This window comes from Clytia hemisphaerica, unplaced genomic scaffold (assembly GCF_902728285.1).
Source record: "Clytia hemisphaerica strain Z4C2 unplaced genomic scaffold, Clytia hemisphaerica genome assembly, whole genome shotgun sequence".
NCBI classification, from domain to species: domain Eukaryota; kingdom Metazoa; phylum Cnidaria; class Hydrozoa; order Leptothecata; family Clytiidae; genus Clytia; species Clytia hemisphaerica.
This window is the reverse complement of record NW_027104328.1, coordinates 865228-884486: the sequence shown is the minus strand read 5'-3', so window position 1 is coordinate 884486 and position 19259 is coordinate 865228. Positions and strand designations below refer to the sequence as shown.

At 35.2% G+C, this 19259-nt stretch overlaps 2 protein-coding genes and 1 long non-coding RNA gene across 3 annotated transcripts; 2 read left to right on the top strand and 1 right to left on the bottom strand.

The window, feature by feature from the left end:
* Positions 1–9552: 9552 nt before the first annotated feature.
* Positions 9553–10240, bottom strand: LOC136817733 (homeobox protein ESX1-like; the record flags this gene model as incomplete). Its single annotated transcript, XM_067074048.1, has 2 exons — positions 9553–9714; positions 9893–10240. Coding segments are annotated over 2 exons (510 nt in total), but the record flags the coding sequence as incomplete, so codon positions are not given.
* A 128-nt stretch (positions 10241–10368) lies between these two features.
* Positions 10369–13479, top strand: LOC136817688 (uncharacterized). The gene is made up of 2 exons (XR_010848137.1): positions 10369–10474; positions 12259–13479. It is a non-coding gene; the product is annotated as an uncharacterized lncRNA (long non-coding RNA).
* A 1359-nt stretch (positions 13480–14838) lies between these two features.
* LOC136817680 (E3 ubiquitin-protein ligase RNF217-like) lies at positions 14839–18620 on the top strand. Its single transcript, XM_067073998.1, has 2 exons — positions 14839–16227; positions 17249–18620. Exons 1-2 carry the CDS (start codon positions 15227–15229, stop codon positions 17505–17507), a joined length of 1260 nt encoding a protein of 419 aa, XP_066930099.1. The 5' UTR covers positions 14839–15226; the 3' UTR covers positions 17508–18620.
* The last annotated feature ends 639 nt before the right edge of the window (positions 18621–19259 follow it).

Here is a 19259-nt window from a genome sequence, read left to right as displayed (position 1 = left end):
GCTCTTAACCTTGGCAAAAACATTGATGATGATATATGCCACCTTAGGTATACTACATTCTTACATATTCATACAGGGGGATAAAAAGATGGTCAGACAGAAAATGTGCTACTGTAGGGTAAAATTCTATTTCTCTTTTGTTGGTTTCACTGGAGACTGGACACCTCGTCATACTCTAATGTCCCGAATAGTAGGGGGTTTAAATAAAACAGTCTAAATAGTTATAGAGGGGTTCAAATCTTTTGTATGATTCTGATTCATACTTATTTTACTATGACACCCCTGTCTCAGTACCCGGAGGAAAATCTATTGTTTTCAGCTCAAAAAAGGACAATGGGATGGTTTTGGAGGGCAATTTTTCCCATTTCATTTCCAAAGGGAATGAGATTGTAAAAAAGTTTTCCAATGGGGATGAGACTTTAAAGAATTTGACAATTTTTTGGCCAATTTGTCTGTAACACAGGCTGAAAATTGAGAAGAAAATCCTGCTTCAGCCGAAATTAAGATGTTCTAATTTAGTGAGGTCTGTTAGCACAAAAATACTTCAGATGGTGGTAAAAGGCTGAAATTTAGCACAGATGACCCTTAGGGCGTCTAAAACTTAATTTTAAGCAGTAACACCTAATTATGTCATCTGGCTTTGCCTTTCCAGACAAAACTAAAAAAGCTCATAATTTTGGAACCAGTTGACCAAATTTGATGTTTTATATATGGATCCATATCAGAATTTGGCGCTTTTTCTGATGGTGCTGTCCAAACAGCAACAAAAGCTTCAAAACGTACCAAATATTCGAAATTAGATTTTCAGATTTTCAAGGCAAACTTTTGCACTCTTCTCACAAGCGAACACAGTGGAAAATTGATTTTGAATATTTCGTATCTTTTAAAGCTTTTGATGCTGTTTGGGCAACACCATCAGAAAGAGTGCCGATTTCTGAACTCGTAAAGGTGTGTGAGATATGTGCAAAGTTTAGTATACTGCTCACAATTTGAACAATTCGGTCCTTATTGACATTGGACTGCGACAAGCTCTATTGCATCAAAAATTACCGCACCTAAATTATTTTCCAAATTAGCTATCAGTAAAATTACAAATACGAATAGCTTGAGCACAAAATCGCATTTTAAAGACTCCTTTTGGAAATTTGAAAACACTTCAAAAACGCGTTGATTCACTTTCTTGCTTGATCATCTGAGCAGTTTCAGGTACTTTTGAAAATTTGAAAAATTTCCTTAGTCAAACTTTAAAATCAGAATTATTATTCACATTATGTTTTACCTGAAAAATACTTTAGCTGTTTTTTTTTTATCTTGTCAGTAAGTCAAATCTATTCTTTTTTTCAGGGAATTGTTTGTGGAGAGACTTCAAAATGATCAAAACTATGGCAACTTTCTTGTTTCCAATGATGTTGATGACATCGTCCAATTCAGGGAACGTGGTGTTTTTGCGTCCAGTAACGGTGATTTTGTCGTCAAAGTTGTGAGTGATATTCTCAAAATACCTGTATCTATCATCCAGTCGAATGACAGATTGAGCATTCAAACATTTATTCCGGTTGAACAAGTCTACGAAAAACCATTATTGATCGCTTACAACCTATGGGAGGTCCATTACAATGCGACAGAACCGAAACCATACACTAATGAAGAAAATGAAGAGACAAAAGAGGAAACTGGTTTGTATTTAGTTTAAAAAAAATAGGCTGAAGTAAGACGATATCGACAGCAAAAGGGTCAACCCACTATCTTCTCCCTTATTCTCTCGCTTATACTTTGGAAGTGGAATACACAAGAAACAATTTTTATGCCATGTAAAATTCAGCAACGAATCTTGTTAAAAGTTTTCTTGTTAAAAATATTTTTCGTACTCGTCTGATTGGCACACCAGGAAATTGCCATCAAATTATCAAAACTGTATTTAACGATTTAAAACGAAGTGAAATTGAGCTCTACTATATGCTTATGGTTTTATTTGCTAATTGCATTTCACTAAATAACGTTTCGTAGGATAGTGACAATCCTTTTTTACAATAAAGGCTCTTTGTACTTAACCAAGGTTTTCATCTTTTTCATAGGGAAATGTTTTTGTAAAAAAGGTTGTGTCGATCGGAGAGGGAGAATTTGCCCATGTCTAGCAAACAAACGCAATTGTACAAAACTATGTCGATGTGTTGGATGCCAAAACGAGAAACCTTTGAGACAACCAACGAATGGATGTAGATGTACTACATCGTGTGGAGGAAAACCATCAAAAAGACCAACAAAATGCCCATGTTTCCTCAATGGATTAGCTTGTAAAGATTGCAAATGTAAAGGTTGCGAAAACCCGAACGGAGCACTTGATAAACAAAAACAGCAAGATCGTAGTAGCAAAAGAAACAGGGAATCGTTCTTGGCATACAAAAAGGAAAGAACTGAAAAATTTCTTGAAAATTCAGAGAACCCGTTGCGTCTAGGTGAAGGACCTTGGACAGTTGATGAAACAGTGTGTCTATACACTACCGCTCATGTGGTTTTGAATGAAAGTGGCGAGTTCAATGCCATAAGCATCCACAAATTGTACAATTTTCTGGTGGAAAATGGATCACCAATCTATCCAAAGTTGAAATTGAGAAACAAATCCTTAAAACAAGTCATCGGAAAATTGAAGTACATGCGTTTTACTTAATTAGTTCCCGTAAAAAATAATTTCCTTAACCTTTCCCACGCACTATGCCCTTTTAAATCAAGTGGTCAGGAGCTATGGCTTTAAGTCTGGGGTGAGGTATTTGAGCCTTTCTGGACGTATTAGATACGTCTTTCGGGTCTAAGGAATTATACGGCCTTATATACACCCGACTCGTCTGAAACTGATGTCGGCAAAATTTTAATAAAAGAGTCCTTTCAAATTTGTAAACAAAAGGAAGAAAAAGATCTTGCTCCACATTTTTCTTTATTCATTACAAAAGATTCTATTTATTTCAATCTGCTGAATCAACATACATTATAACTATGTAAAAGGTCAATGGCTTTAAGATAAAACTTCAGTATTTTTATTTCAGTAAAATTTATGGCATATTGTATTTTGTTCATTTTTATTCATATTGTAAAAGTTAGTCAATTTTAACGTTAAAAAATTTAACTCGTTTAATATATGACTTGAGGCCGCAGGTCGTTGTCAAAGACAATTTTTCCAATGCATTAGCATCGTTGTTGTCGCAGACAATAGCTTTAAGATAGAACTTCAGTATTTTTATTTCAGTAAAATTTATGGCATATTGTATTTTGTTCATTTTTATTCATATTGTAAAAGTTAGTCAATTTTAACGTTAAAAAATTTAACTAGTTTAATATATGACTTGAGGCCGCAGGTCGTTGTCAAAGACAATTTTTCCAATGCATTAGCATCCTTGTTGTTGCAGACTATGGCTTTAAGATAGAACTTCAGTATTTTTATTTCAGTAAAATTTATGGCATATTGTATTTTGTTCATTTTTATTCATATTGTAAAAGTTAGTCAATTTTAACGTTAAAAAACTTAACTAGTTTAATATATGACTTGAGGCCGCAGGTCGTTGTCAAAGACAATTTTTCCAATGCATTGGCATCCTTGTTTGCAGACACTTTAACACTATATACTATATTTCAAATATCAAGGGGCAATTACACTTACATATACAAAGAATTTTGGAATTTTTTGGAAAAGTGTATGTGAAACGAAACTTACTAGTGCTAGTGCTCGCTGTAGTTTATGAGGTCTTATTCTGACTAAAGTTCTCTTTTTTGGGGGGCTCTTTTAAGCTGTTTGCCTTTTCTTAGACCATAAAAATGTTTGCCTGCGCCCCCAAAATTGCAAAGAAACGAATTTTGGAACGAATTACGTTGTGCCTCTTATTCTAGCCTTATTCTCGCCAACTTTTAACAATTGGGCTTTAATAGAGCGTGAATTAAGACCCGCGGCTCATACATTATCCGCCATTAGGCAATTTTTCTGAGGAAATTTTATAAAACAAAAATATTGATCAGACCACCTTACTACTTACAAAACTTCGATTTCAATTTGATTAGTCCGATTTGAGTCCAATTTGAGGGGCTTCATTTTTGGTGCTAAATTGGTATACATTGAGACAGATTCAAAGGTGCAAATTGAACAATTTTCCATCAGCGCCCAGAAAACTTTGATATTTCAAATGAAAAATTGAGCTAGAAATCGCCATGTTGTTTTTCGACAAAGTAAAATATTATATTGTAAAGCTTTTCGGCTTACGCTATCATCAGATGAAAAATGAAAAGGAAATAGATATCAAATCAAGTTATCATCACCACCATCTTTAAGGCAGAGTTTTCAAAGAAAATATTTAACCTCTGACGGCCAAGTGTAGAAATTTTATCGTGCATGTGTCAGGGATTCTCTGAGCTGCCTAAAAGCTCAAGAATTTTTCGGAGCCAGCCACTTTAAACATTCGTTATTATTATTGATGATGACAAAAGAAAAGTGTTTATAATTGAACTCCCATATCAACAGAGTACTACTTAAACCTTAAACTTAAACTTTCAGGTCTGAACACAGCCACAGTCTACTAACCTGATTAACCTGACTAACAGCTGTTCATAATTTTCTTACGTGCACGGTAAACCTCTGATGGCACTTGAAAATTATACATCTGAGGAAAATAGTCCTCCCGCGGAAAATTTTACAACAAGAATCTTGTTTTGCGCCAGAAAGTAAAAAACTGATACGGCGCCCTATTCGTAAACACAATCACGCAACTTTGTTGTCATCCCTAGTCCTTTTAGACGAACGCGGTCCTTACGATTTCGAGATTGCATATTCGTCAGATTGCATGTTTTCACCCATTCCTTTAGAGCTTCAGCGTGGTGGGCAGAAAACAACCACAATCTGATCTCAGGTTACAGTCTACTAGATATTAATATAGTAAAATTTGCTCTTCATCTTTGATTCTTTTTATAGCTATTAGATTGACACATATGTGATAAAATTTCTACACTTTGTCGTCAGAGGTTAGATATTTTCTTTGAAAACTTGACCTCTGATATTCAAGGTATCTTTGTCTTTCATGGTGTTGTTCAATTCAATCTTCGTTAAACCCGTGTCCTCTAGAATGACGGTTATAGTATAAACATGAAATTTGTACCATACAAGGATCATTTTTGAAAAAAAAAATTTGAAATTTTGCTGACGTCAGCATCTTATTGCAAAATTTCGTATTTTGCTGATTTCTCCTGATGTCAGCAAAATTTCAAAAAACTTTTTTTGCAAAAATGTTTGTATTAATGATCTGCAACATTGGCCCAAAAAATTGCAAGGAGCCTAAAGCGACCGAGGATGGCATTCATACAATCAAGGACAAAATACTTGGCACAAAAGGGAAATTCACCGGGGTGTTTTGAAACCACAATCGATTTGTAAGTGCTCTAAAGTAGGTTCGAAGGGTAGAGTTTTAACTCTGAGTTTTAACGCTAGACTTAAGACTTAGAACCTTTGGATCTGAGGATCCAAAAGTTCAAAAATGGTCCAGTAGGGCTTGAAATATAGCCTAGAAACCAATAAATCCCTCCCAGATCGAAATAATCGATGAAATCAAGTTGAGGGCCTAAAATTGACATTCTCGCTCGAACTTCAATTTTCGAAAAATGGTAAATTAGCCAAAAGTGCAAATATATTATGGCACGGATTGTAGCTACACGCATAAGAAAGTTGGGCAAACATCTCATAATTTTGCGTTTGCGTTTGCGCGTTTTTCAGTATCTTAGTTCCGCTTAACGGTAGCATTCTTATCTTACGGTCTCTCTACTTATTGTTTTATCATCATCAAAAAGACTTTACCGGAGTCTTTTTGATCTGATTACTCATTTTGAAACCTCAATTTGTCTTTTTCTTATCTCTGGAGAGTTAATGAATCTAAGGAAAACTTTATACCACAAGTAGTTATTAAGTGCTCTTCATTACTCTACTCAAACTATTCGAACAGTTATGTTGCTAAACGTGTACATTAGTAAAATAGCATATGAAGAGCAGTATCTTCACATATACGCTTTTTATAGGAAAAACCAGTAAGTCATATGATTCCGGCTGGGCTGCTCGTAATTTTATATGAGTTTTTCAGGCTTAAATATCAATATTAATGAAAATGGAAACCTGTACTTCTCAGTAATCTCTGAAATCTGAGGCTCAGATTCGTCTTAATTTGTTTTTAGGTTTTGGCCAAATTTCAGCCTCGTATTCTTATGAAATCACTCCCTTGACACATTTGTTAGCATTTTAAAGAATTTTGTCTCAGATAAGAGGTCACTCTCAACAAAAATTTTTGTAGGGCTAAGATCATTCCTTTTGAACGCAAATTGAACTCTATGTGTTCGTTTTGCTGCGGTGTCACCTTAATGAAAGTTATGGCTAGTTAAATTTCGTGCCCGCGGATAGGATCTAGGTGACTTTGGTTACCCTGAGTATCAGAGGTTAAGTTTTCAAAGAGTATATTAACCTCTGAAGACCAATAATGGAAATTTTATCGCGCATGTGTCAATCTTATCACTGTAGAAAGAATCGAAGATGAAGAGCAAATATTACCTTAGCAATGTCTAGCAGACTGTATCAGTATGCAGTTTACTATTTACGAATTCCCCAGAAACCTCCAAGTGTAATCGAAGTGAGTTTCTTTCGAAAAAAATATTTTACATGATCCCCAAATGTATAACAGTAATTACTAAACTATTAATTATGGAAGTGTCACTTTTAATTGAATCGAAATAATAGACAGACTTTATGTTATGATTCTCTATCACGGACTCTTTTTAAAAAGCATTGATGATATTCTCTAGTTGTGTTTTCAACGACGGAAATAAAAATATCAACTTTGAACTTCATACAAGATCTCTTGGATGGTCGTCATGGTTACTTTTGTCTTCGTTGATTGCGCGATGAATAGAATCTCAATTCGTCGGCACAGCGTCATTATATGATTTTGACCTGTGCTTTTCACGGTAGACTTTGGTAGGAAATCCTTCCAAACCTAGGCTTCACTTTTCGATAAAAGTCGCTTATCTAGCCCTTTGGGCTTTACAGATCTGTGGTCAAAGGCCCCCATTTTTTTTGCACCAAACTTATGGTATTTAGGGACATGCCATAAGTTACACGAGCGGGCTCTTCTCGATACCCCTTTATAATAACCCCTCGAGACCTCTCCTTTCAGCTTCCTTTTCAAGGTGGCCATTTCTTAGGGGCCCAGTGGGCCGTCTGGAGGGTCCAGAGGGCTGGTCTTTGTTGTAATTTGATAATTTTTTAGTGTGACCGCAACCAATTTTGGTTAATATTAAGATGGCCGATTAAAAGATTCATGTAAAAGTCAACAAAAAATATCGAGTACTATGACATACAAACATTACATCATACTCTGGACAATTTTTCTCTAGATCAAAAGTTTTTTACGTTTTAGTCGCGCGGCTGAGGTCGAAAAACGTTTCATTTCGTGATACATATTTTAGATTCCAAAAAAAACAACGGAAACTCGCGAATTAGTATGTGTAGATTACAAAATCAAAAAGTTTCCACGATATTATCGTGCAAGTAACGAGTAATTGGCGATTTTTTGCGTTTCCAGGCAAAATTGCAAGGGCTGGAAATTCATGATTTTTGGGGGGTCTTCAAATTAAAAAAAGACCTATACCACATGATAGAGCTCTTCAAACTGAGCAAAAAAGTGTATTACACCAAAGTCCCAACTTCTCTAGATCAAAAGTTATGGGCCTATCTGTGGTCAAAAAGGTGTTTAATTTTGCATAAATTAATGCAGATTGTGGGGAAATTCCCTGTTTTCCATCAGTTTTTTACCACAAATAGGCCCATAACTTTTGATCTAGAGAAGTTGGGACTTTGGTGTAATACACTTTTTTGCTCAGTTTGAAGAGCTCTATCATGTGGTATAGGTCTTTTTTTAATTTGAAGACCCCCCAAAAATCATGAATTTCCAGGCCTTGCAATTTTGCCTGGAAACGCAAAAAATCGCCATTTACTCGTTATTTGCACGATAATATCGTGGAAACTTTTTGATTTTGGAATCTACATATACTAATTCGAGAGTTTCCATCGAAAAAAGTGGAATCTAAGAGGTGTATCACGAAAATCATTTTCTAGCCACTTTTTTCGACCTCAGCCGCGCGACTATTTTCAGGATACATGTTTTCTGAAGCCTAAATTTGCGTTGCTTGCTGGAAAGCTAAGGAAACCACGATCTCATCAATTTCCACAACAAATTTATAAACGACTGATTCCTAGTCTAAAAAGTCTCTCCATACTCATAGGGTCACTTTTTCACTAACATTTGGTCTCTCTAAGGGTCGGTTTTTGGAGGCCACGTCCACACACACCCTCACCCGACAACCTTGTACCCACAATATGGAATTTGAGCTGTTTTTACAACCCATTAGCGAATTAGCCTACCGTTGGGTACCACATATTGAGCGTTCTTCGAAATATCAACCCGAGGAGACCAATAATCTCAGATCTAAGCAATTTTTAAACTTAATTGTTTATACTAACTAGTACATAGCTTACACTAAAACGCCCCCTCTTTCCTATGGTTTGAAACATTTCAAAAATCTTGAAAAATGCAAGTCTAAAAATATTCAAAAAGAGCTTTCCTACATTGAATTATATAGCGTGTTAAGTTAACTATGCGATTTAATATCATATTTGACCCAGCTATACTAGCTGTTATAACGCTTAATTAAATAAAGATTCAAAATAATAAAGCCATTGTGATCAGCGCCATCGATTTCCTATAAAACGCTTCCATACCGACAATGTAAAATTTGAAGCTATAAAATGACTCTTTTGTACTATGTGTGCTTATAAAAAAACATGAAAAAGCTTACAATTTATTCGGCATAATAGGTATTTAATTTTGAATTAATAAAAAAGATGAAAAAACATAAAAACATAATTATCTTTTTTATGAATAAAAGAAAAAGAACTGAAAAGAAAAATGTTTTTTATTCCTTTAATTCAAAACTTTATGCTGTTTCATGAATAACCGTTATACGGAACTAAAGATTACGAAATACATTTAAGGCCGGAACATACAATACGAACAAAAACGCAAAAATTCAAGATTCCTGTCCAATATCCTTGCGTGAAGCTATGAGTGCCTCCTCACTCACTTCGTTCGTTGCGGAGGTAATTACTACCGCAGTCTTCGAATTATATTATATAACATTATTTATTTATTTATTATGACATATATTTTTGATTAATACTTTAATAACTTATTTACTACTTTTAAATTTCTGCCAATTTCTACTTATCCGTCTATCATTACAAGTCTATCAAGTCTGCTTTAAAAAAAGCCCTACAAATTAATTCTCATTTGTTTTAGCAATCCTGGTATAATTTTTCCCCTAGCATATGTATATAACTTTACTATATTTTATTCTAGGTCTATATATTTTATCAGTATGTCCACATCAGCCTTTTTTGTAACCTGCTTTTACCAAATAAATTAATAATAAAATATGAATAATAATAAAAAAATTGTAAAGTTTTGTCATCAATTTTTTTCATTTCTGGAACTTCAGGTATAAGTTTTGGGAGCAATAATGGGAACGGGAGCAAATGGGAGCGGGAGCAATAATGGGAACGGGAGCAAGAATGGGAACGGGAGCAATAATGGGAACGGGAGCAAGAATGGGAGCGGGAGCAAGAATGGGATCGGGAGCAATAATGGGAACGGGAGCAAGAATGGGAACGGGAGCAATAAATGGGATCGGGAGCAATAATGGGATCGGGAGCAGGAATGGGAACGGGAGCAAGAATGGGAACGGGAGCAAAAATGGGAACGGGAGTAAGAATGGGAACGGGAGCAAAAGAAATTCGAGACTCGAGAGCAAGAATGGGAACGGGAGCAATAATGGGAACGGGAGCAATAATGGGATCGGGAGCAATAATGGGAACGGGAGCAAGAATGGGAACGGGAGCAATAATGGGAACGGGAGCAAGAATGGGATCGGGAGCAAGAATGGGAACGGGAGCAAGAATGGGATTGGGAGCAATAATGGGAACGGGAGCAAGAATGGGAACGGGAGCAATAATGGGATCGGGAGCAATAATGGGAACGGGAGCAAGAATGGGAACGGGAGCAAGAATGGGATCGGGAGCAAGAATGGGAACGGGAACAATAATGGGAACGGGAGCAATAATGGGAACGGGAATAATAGGAACGGGAACAATAATGGGATCGGGAGCAAAATGTTATAAGGTAAAACATGGTAATAAGATAGATAATAGAATGAGATAATAGAATGTAATAAGATAACATGATAATAGTAAAGATAATATATGTCGTCAAAGAGTAAACTTAAATGAAGAGCTATCCAATTGAGCACGTATTATCGATTTGTTTTGATTGTTGTCTTCATTGTTATCGGATCGTTGGAAATGGTGCGCCTTTATCTTGGATACTCTGGAAACCTACAAGAAAAGGTTTGACATTAACTATATTTAATTCTTCTATTTCTTTAATTTCTTGGCCTTATTTTGCCGTTGACAAATCAAAAGGTCCAATCTCAAAATTATTGCCTGAGAAAACTAAGAATTTTTCTGTTTGTCTGAACATAAATTTTGAGATTGACCCAGTTTCATGTAGATGGGACCCTCCTAACTATGCAAAATGGGCCAATCTCAAATTTAAGGCTAACTAGACAGAAAAAAATCTTAGCTTTCTCAGAAATTAATTTTATGATTGGCCCTTGTCAACGGCGATTTGTTAGAACAACTTAGTTTTACCAAAGAAATTAATTTTTCAACTCGGAGCTCCATCAAAATCGCTGCAACAGCCAAAAACCGGATAGTGAGAGCCACTTTGTTCCGAAAAGATCCTTCGTGTGCACAGAGTTGTTAAAAGCAAACTAACTTTTTAAATGGTCAATTAGGTCCATAAAATCACAAAAATGAGTGGTGAGAAAAATTTTGACCATTTTACTGGTCCCCATTGTGACGCCATCACTTTTGCTGGGGCTTGAAAATGAACGTGAAAATTAGAAGAATTATCGTATATGGCTCAAATGAGAGATATTTATCCAAGGATTTCAAAAAATATCACAACATATACCTGAAAATTAATATTTGAGAAGCTATAAAGGAAAATAGTTTATCGATGACGTCATCGATAGTAAAAAAATCATCATTCATTAAATTTGCCTGCGAAAGGTTTGCTTCGGGCACGCCCAGGAATCTTTAAAAAGCTTGAGAGTCAAGTCAAACGCATTTCACAGAATAATTTCCTATCAAGTGAAATTCAAAGTTTTCCGTAGTAACATTTTTTGTTCCCAAGCCAGTCCTTTTTCAAATAAAACAAAAATTATGGGATTTTGATGACTTTTTAATTGCCGATGACCTCATCGATGACGTCATTTTCGAGGTATTTTCCTTTTTAGCTTCTCAAATATTGATTTTCAGGTATATTTTAATAGCCGAAATAATGGGAACTCTATGGACTCAGGGTCAAGGCTACAAAAGGGTAGTAAATGATTTTTGCATGGAGAGAACGTAAAAAAAAAGAAATTAGGTTAAGGAAAATAATTTTTGGAATCCTTGGATAAATCTTTCATTTGAGCCATATCTGAGCTTTTAATTTTTATTTTCACTTTCAAGTCCCAGCAAAAGTGATGACATCACATGGGGACCAGCAAAATGGCCAAAATTTTCTCACCACTCGTTTTTGTGATCTTATGGACCTAATGGACCATTTGAAAAAGCTAGTTTGTTTTTAACAAGTCTGTGCATACGAAGAACATTGTAGCTCTCACTAGGAGTAAAACAAGTTTCTTTAATTTTTTCGATTACACTCGACAGATTTTCATGATCTTTTGCAGGATGAACCAAAATAGTAATTTTCAAGATGTAATTGTAGCCAAATTCTCAAGAAAAAAAATTTACGGTCGCAAGATTTGGAAATGTCCCGAGAAAAAAAAGGGTTTTCAGGATTTTCTCATTAGTTTTTTTCTGACGATTTGTTTATTTTGAATTTAAAGTTTTCTGTTGATCAGCCGGGTAGGCCCATAAAAGTACCTTAAGAGAAGAAATCTTGGCGCCCATTCGCCAATTTTGGTGCAATATGATGGAATTTATTCTGGTGATTTAATAAAATTTCTATATTTGGCGGTAAGAAATGTTGGCGAATTTTTGAGGCAATTAGCCAAATTCGCCGAAATTTCTTCTCTTAAGGTATCACTTGTTTTTCTAGGCTTTCTTTCTTCTCGTTTAAGGTGCCAGAGCTGGCTGGTTTCTGGTTGGTAACGTTCATCTTCCAACTTCCATTGATTTGTTTCCTTCTATTCAACGAGTACACATACGTTTTACCGTTGGAAAGAGCAGTCCATATTATCATGTTATGTTTCTTATTATACGAAATCATTCAAGGTTATAGATCGATAAAACAAATGACTGATGCCCAAGTTGAGAAATTTCATTTACAGAGACTGAATGAAGACTTAGAAATGGAAAGCTTGGAAACGAACACTAGAGCTTTTGATGGAGTGAGAGAATCGAAAAAAGTGTCTTGAAAAAGTTGCTTTTTTGAATGGGTTGGATTTTTGATTGGCCTAGAATCAAACACACTAGAGCTGATCAAAAAAAGGACTGAGATAATGTTTTTGAATTTATTGAGCATTTAAAGCAATCGAAGCTTTTTTCAATGGAGTCAGAGAGAATAATCAATTGTTTGAAGTTAAGAAATTTGGATTCAAAACCTTGTGAACTTGAAAATCGAAGATAGATTGAAATTTTTTATTCAAGAAACTTGAAATCAATCGGATGATAAGCAGGGGGGTCATGCAGTTGGCACCAGACATCGTGACGATTAGCACCGTGGTGGGTCACATTTTCAACTAACTGTTGTAAAGGGTGCTGGTGTAATATAAAATTTAACTTAATCAAATGGTACTTTTAGGGTACTAACTGCTATGGGGGTGGTGTGCTATAAATTTCAGGTCAATAAATTGGAACCTTTAGGGTACTAAGTGTAAAAAAGGCTTGTCTTATCCTTATCAATAAGCCTTTTTCAATGTAGGAGTTTTACTTGTTTAGAAAATTTGGCCTGAAATGCTTTAGTCTATAGAAAGTTGATCGGAATTACCTGGGCAAAGATATAATATTAATGCAATGACTAGTTTGCAACTGAAAAAAATTCCAACTCAAGATAATTATGGGAGCTGGATTATATATAGCCTGTTAGACGAAAACCGCTTTTTTATCGCGATTTAAAATAAAGAAAAAAGCGGTTTTATAAAACAAAGAAAAAATTTGGTTTGTGGGAAGGTATTGGCTAGATTATATATGACACAAAACACTTGTGCTCGTTAATCAAGCCGATCCGATGCATTGTTTTTAAAAAATGTATTATATCTTTTTTTTTTTTAATCTTGTAAATATACATTATATAAAAGATTAATTAAGGAAATAAAATGACAACTGAGGGTCGTTGAGAACATTTTTCATAGTTCATACTCTAAAATATCCACCGAATTACTTGACTAATTCAGGGTTAAATCTCAAAATTAATACCTTACAAGATTTAAATTTTACTGTCTTTGAGATTGAGATTGATCATTTTACATGTAGAGGAATAGTCAATGTTTTCATATGACAAAAAGACCAACCTCAAAGGCAGTACAGAATTGCAAGATTTCCAATTTTCCAAGACACTTATTTTGATATTGAACCTTTAGTCATTTGGACGACGATTAGACGGTGGGATTGCTTCGAATTTTTTTCCGTGTTAATATACTGTGTAAAAAAAGTAAACATAAAGAGCCGGTATTATTACGGTTTTATCATTTCAACTTAAGTTCCGGTTTCACATAACGTGCTGCTGTGTTCAAACCTTATGTAGTTTTACATAAGAAACCAGGTTGCTAAGGCTGGAGGCCTCAGATCAGCTGATCTATCAAGATAATCTAACTATAACAAACGAAAGCCCTTGACCCAATAAACATAAATATGGTATAATATCAGGAATATAGTCAAAGCAATTTTTTCAGAAAATGAGCTAGAATGCTAAGCAACCCCAGCCCTGACCCAAAAATTGCCTTATTGGTATATATTTTCGCGTGTTACAAATTTTTGCGAATCGCAAAATTTTTTGGAAAAAACGTGTTTCGCGTGTATTAAATTTCGCGATTGCCGATTTCTGGAAAATTTTCGCGTGTATTAAATTTCGTGATTCACTAAACTAGGTATTTTCAGAAAGTGGGAAAATAAAGCAAGAAAAAGACTGATTCCCGGGGCTGGTCAGGGTACCTTTTTTAACCTCCACGAGTCCCAGGTAGGGTCGCAAAAACACCAAAATAGAAAAATCAGTCCCTCGTAGGGTGCCTATTTTTGGAAAATTTGGGGAAAAAGTAGAAAATTTGAGAAAATTTGGGAATTTCAGTCCCATTCAGGGTCACTTTTTTCGCAAATTTCGATTCCCACGTAGGGTCCAATTTTCGAACCTCAGTGGAGCACCCCCGTCGGTCGACAAAGGTAGTACAACTTAAAGCCAATCAATCAAAACATTCTCTTTCAAAAGTCAAAGAAGGGTCCTCGGAAGGGTCTAAGCGGGTCAAAGGGTCGACTTTCGATTTTTAGCTCGGACATACCCGTCATCTCGCAAACCTATTACCCACCACCCACCCACCCCCAACAAGCCCCCCTATCCAGTAATGGCTACCACTATCCTATCCTGTAAGTTGTTTATTAGTTTTTTCTGGTCCTTAAAATGTTTCGTGTTTTGTGTCGTGCTGTTCATTTTGGGGAAATCCCCGCGAGCCATTACTGCAGTGTCAGCATTTTTTCCGCTTCACTCAGCAGAAAAAATCGTGAAAAGTTCTACGAATCCCATGATGACAAAATGAAAAAACAAAGATGTTGACAGTCTGAAACCTGACAATGTGGGTTTTTTTCGAAGCATATTTGGTTAGTATTGCTGATTGGAATATGCAAGATAAGCAGGTTTTATTTTAATAGTGTTGTTTGTCCTTATCATTTAGTAAAATTGCTGCTATGAGTGGTTTTTAATGCTGTCCAAAGATTTATTTTATTGCTAAAATTTGGACTTTCACCATCAATCAAACCAAGAGACTTTTAGCTAAATGGTTCCTTGAAAGTTTATTTTTCTGGTACCATTGAGAAGTATTGCTAAGTGCTTAGAATTTACTATTTGTTAAAGACTGTGTCCAATCACTGCACAAGAAAATGTCTACTGATCATCAAGAAGCTTCCACGTCAAGCTCAAGGAAAGTATCAAAACTGTCACATCAAATGTCATTTGAAAATGAAATTTTCGATGAGGAAAATGATATAGATGGATCTTTCGGTCTTGAAGAATTATTTAATGAGGAAACCAATGAAAATTTGAGTGCTGAGAAGCAAGAGAATATTGAAGGATTACCAGAGCAGCTACTGTCTATACTTCTTTCTATAAAATCTAGCGAAAACGATAATAACGAGAATGACAGTTTGAGTAGCTTGTCAGTGAATGACGAGGGTGACAAGGATTTGCCAAATGATGCTGCTGAAAATAACAATGATGATAGTGATACTGATCAAGGTCCTAATTCAATCAGACGTTTAGTGGTTGAGTCAGAGCCAGGTTATCATATATCACCATTTGACCTAAATGAAGATGGGCTGACAAATTGCCAAATTTGTTTTGATGTCATGGCCAATAACACAGTTGCATATTGCTCGGATTGTCAATATCAAATATGTTTTGGATGTCTGTCAAGTCATATTGAGTATCGTGTTATGGAAAATGTGATCGAGATCGTTTGTCCAGGTGATGAAAGCTGCGGTAAAAAATTTTCTGATCAACTCATAGCAGCATTTTCAACAGAACATACAATGAGCATATTAAACAAAAACAAAGTTGAAGCAGAACAAAACCCAGATGTCAAAACTTGTCCTGGTTGTCATAAAATTCAACGAAAAGAAAACATTGTGCAAAAGAAAAAAGGGAAAAGCAGTTCTCGTATTGAATGTACCTGCGGAACAATATGGTGTTTTTCATGTTATTCTCCTTGGCATCATGGCTCCACGTGTGAAGAATACCAGAAAGATATAGTCCAGTCTGGAAATAAATCTTTGCGTTATTGGGCAAAGAGTAGGACAAAAGGAAGCAACAATGCTAAGAAATGTCCGAAATGTTCATTTTATATTGAAAGAATATCTGGGTGTGATCACATGACATGTAATAGGTAAGTCTTATGTTTACAACCATAAGTTGGTCTAAGACATCCCTCTTCTAATTTTGACACCCTGCTTTAGAGATATGAAAAAATAGGAAGGTCGGAATCACTGATAAAAAGAAGATTTTTTCCTCTCTGAATGCTAAAGCGAAGAAAATTAGTTTCAATCAGCAATTCCAACTTTCCTATTATTCCTATCTCTAAAGAAGGGGCTGTGGTATAGTGGTCATTGACCTTGGTTGCTGCACAGGCGACTGAGGTTCAATTCCCACTCGCAGCAGTTCACTTGGCAAGTGAATGAACTTTCGCCCGGGTCAACCCATGCCATGTGAGGAGAATCGGGTAGTCAGTCCAAGGTGCTGGCGGGGCGCTCATTGAAAGCGTCTATAGTTGCGAAAATAGGCCTCAAAGCCTCCTGCAACTCAACCAAATAGAAAAAATAGAAAAAGGGTGTTGAAATTAGAAGAGGGATGTCAACATTAGGACCAACTTACGGTACTAAGGAAGGAGACCAGTTAAAATATCACTGAAAGTACCATCACCTAACTTCATCATGTAAGAGGGCAGAATATAAAGGGCTAATAAGTTGAACTTGGAAAGGTGAGGGAAAATACCTCAATCAATGGAGGCAAGTTTCTGTACTTTCTTACTGTAAGTTGGTCTAATGTCGACATCCCGATTTCGACACCCTTCTTTCAGAGATAGAAACAATAGGAACCGACAGGAAGGTCAGATATCGCTGATTGGAAACTAATTTTCTTTGATTAGCGATCAGAGAGGAAAAAATTTTAGTCTATCAGTAATTCCGACCTTCCTATTATTTCTATCTATAAAGATGGATGTTGAAATTAGAAAAAGGATGTTGACATTAGACCAACTTACGGTATTTGCTAACAAATAAGTCACTTTTTCTTGTGTTTCCAGGGTTGTGTTTTCAATTTTCTAGTTTGCAAGAATAGGTGATATGAGGTTTTAAAAAATAAACTTAAAGCCATAAGCTCACAATTAGATATTTTTCTGTTTTTCACAGATGTAAAACCGATTTCTGTTATCGCTGTGGAGGAAAACATTACAGTTTGGGATGGCTTGGCAATCATTATTCAAGATATAGTTTCTTGGGTTGTAAGTATAATTTGCATCCAAACAAACCAGTTCTAAGAGTAGCTAAAAGAAGTGGTGTTATTGTAGGTGGTACACTGTTGATGCCTTTAGCCCTTACTGGTTTGGTTTTGGGGGCTACTCTAGTACTACCTTCAGTTGTCATTTATAATAAATGCAAGAAGAGGTAATTTGTTGGCAGGAAATACATTCTGTTGATTTTGTATAATTTTAAAATTTGCTTTTAGTTTTACATTATCATATTTACTTTTTTTGATAGAATTTGATTTTGACAATTTTGCAAAGAATGTCTTTTGAAGAAGGTTTTGTCTTTTTTTTTCAGATAAAAAGGGTGAATAAAAATTACATTGATATTCTCTTTGTATATCAGTACACAAAATATTAGTTTTTTTAAATGAAAATTTATGGGAAGTAACTGATTTAGTTTTTTAATATTTAGATTGTAAAGGAATTTATGACACATTAATATTTTCTTATTTTCTTATACATTTCTTGCTTCTGCTTTTTGTCGGGAAGGAATTCTTGCTTTAGACTGAGACTGATTCTAAAATCTAAAATGTCAATTGCATCATCACCATTGTAAGAATGTGACATTACATTATTATGACACATTGCCTAGCATCTGTTTATCGAAAACTTGGTACCTAGGCAAATGAAAGGGTGTGGGATGGGTATGGCCTTAAGGCTGTTTTTTTCTAACATGACAGCCGCTGTAACAGTTGGTTGGAAAAATCAGAGTCTCACTAAAAGTTGGAAAAATGGAAACAATTTCAACTATTTGATTCTTTAAGGATAAAAATTGATCAAATTAGTCCCAATAAGGGTCGTAAAATTCCCAAAAATTTCCTCCTTATAGTCCTGCTAAGGCTCCAAAGGACATACCCATCAGCTCACCACCCTAGTAACCTCCCCCCTTAATCAAAGGTTATGAAAGGTTTGAAGTTTTGGATGCATGTTGTTTTTCCTCTTTCAATAGTGGCATAAATTTATTTTTAATAATATAGTAAATAGAACATTATTTTTTGTTTGTTGCGTGTATTTAGTATTTTCATTGTTATTTTTTAAAGAATTTTGTTTAAAATTTTGTTCATTAATTTATATTATGGTTTTGGGTCTGCCAATAAAAGGCATTTTTATACTCAATCACAATTTCTTAGGAATTTCTTAAAAAAGAAAATAATTTGACTACTTGTATTTTTTTCTTCCGCTGTAAATAGTATGCGATTATTGTAGAGCTAAGATTTGTTGCTGGTATGAAAATAACTTCTGTGAAACAGAAACAATCCAATATTTTGAATATTTGGCCCAATAACATTTTTAGCCATTAGGTTATTAGTAAATTACATTTTTACACTGTGCAGGGTAGGGGTATTGAGGAACTCTACTCTCTAACTCCTCTGAAAATTTGATCAATCCAGTTATCCCCTGAAGATTGGGGTAAGCATCCTCAAAAAGAAATCTTGTGATTTAATATAAAATATTGATGTGTGTTTAAGGATCGAAAACCCCCTGCAAACCTCCAATACATTGAGAGTGACTGACAGTTCCTGCATTTAATAACACGCATTGGGGTAATTTGTCGTTCTTTTAACTAACTGGCATTGATCTTCTCAATAAACAATGAGGAATCAAAACATTGAAGTGGTGTCACTACTCTACACCACTCTATTAAATGGTCAGTAATAAGGAATGGTAAAATTGTTGTTCTTTTGTATACATTTAGTATTATTATGCAGGATTCTTAAGGTTAACCCAAATCTTTTCAGTACAAATTGGGAAATACTCTCAGTTACCTAATAGCCGCCCCCACCCGCTAATTAATTTTTGGGAAAATGTTTTTGAAAGTTCCCTCTTTTGTCCTTATTCTGCTGTATTAGCCCCCTTTTCAAAAATTTTCAACCCAGGACATTTTTATTCCAATC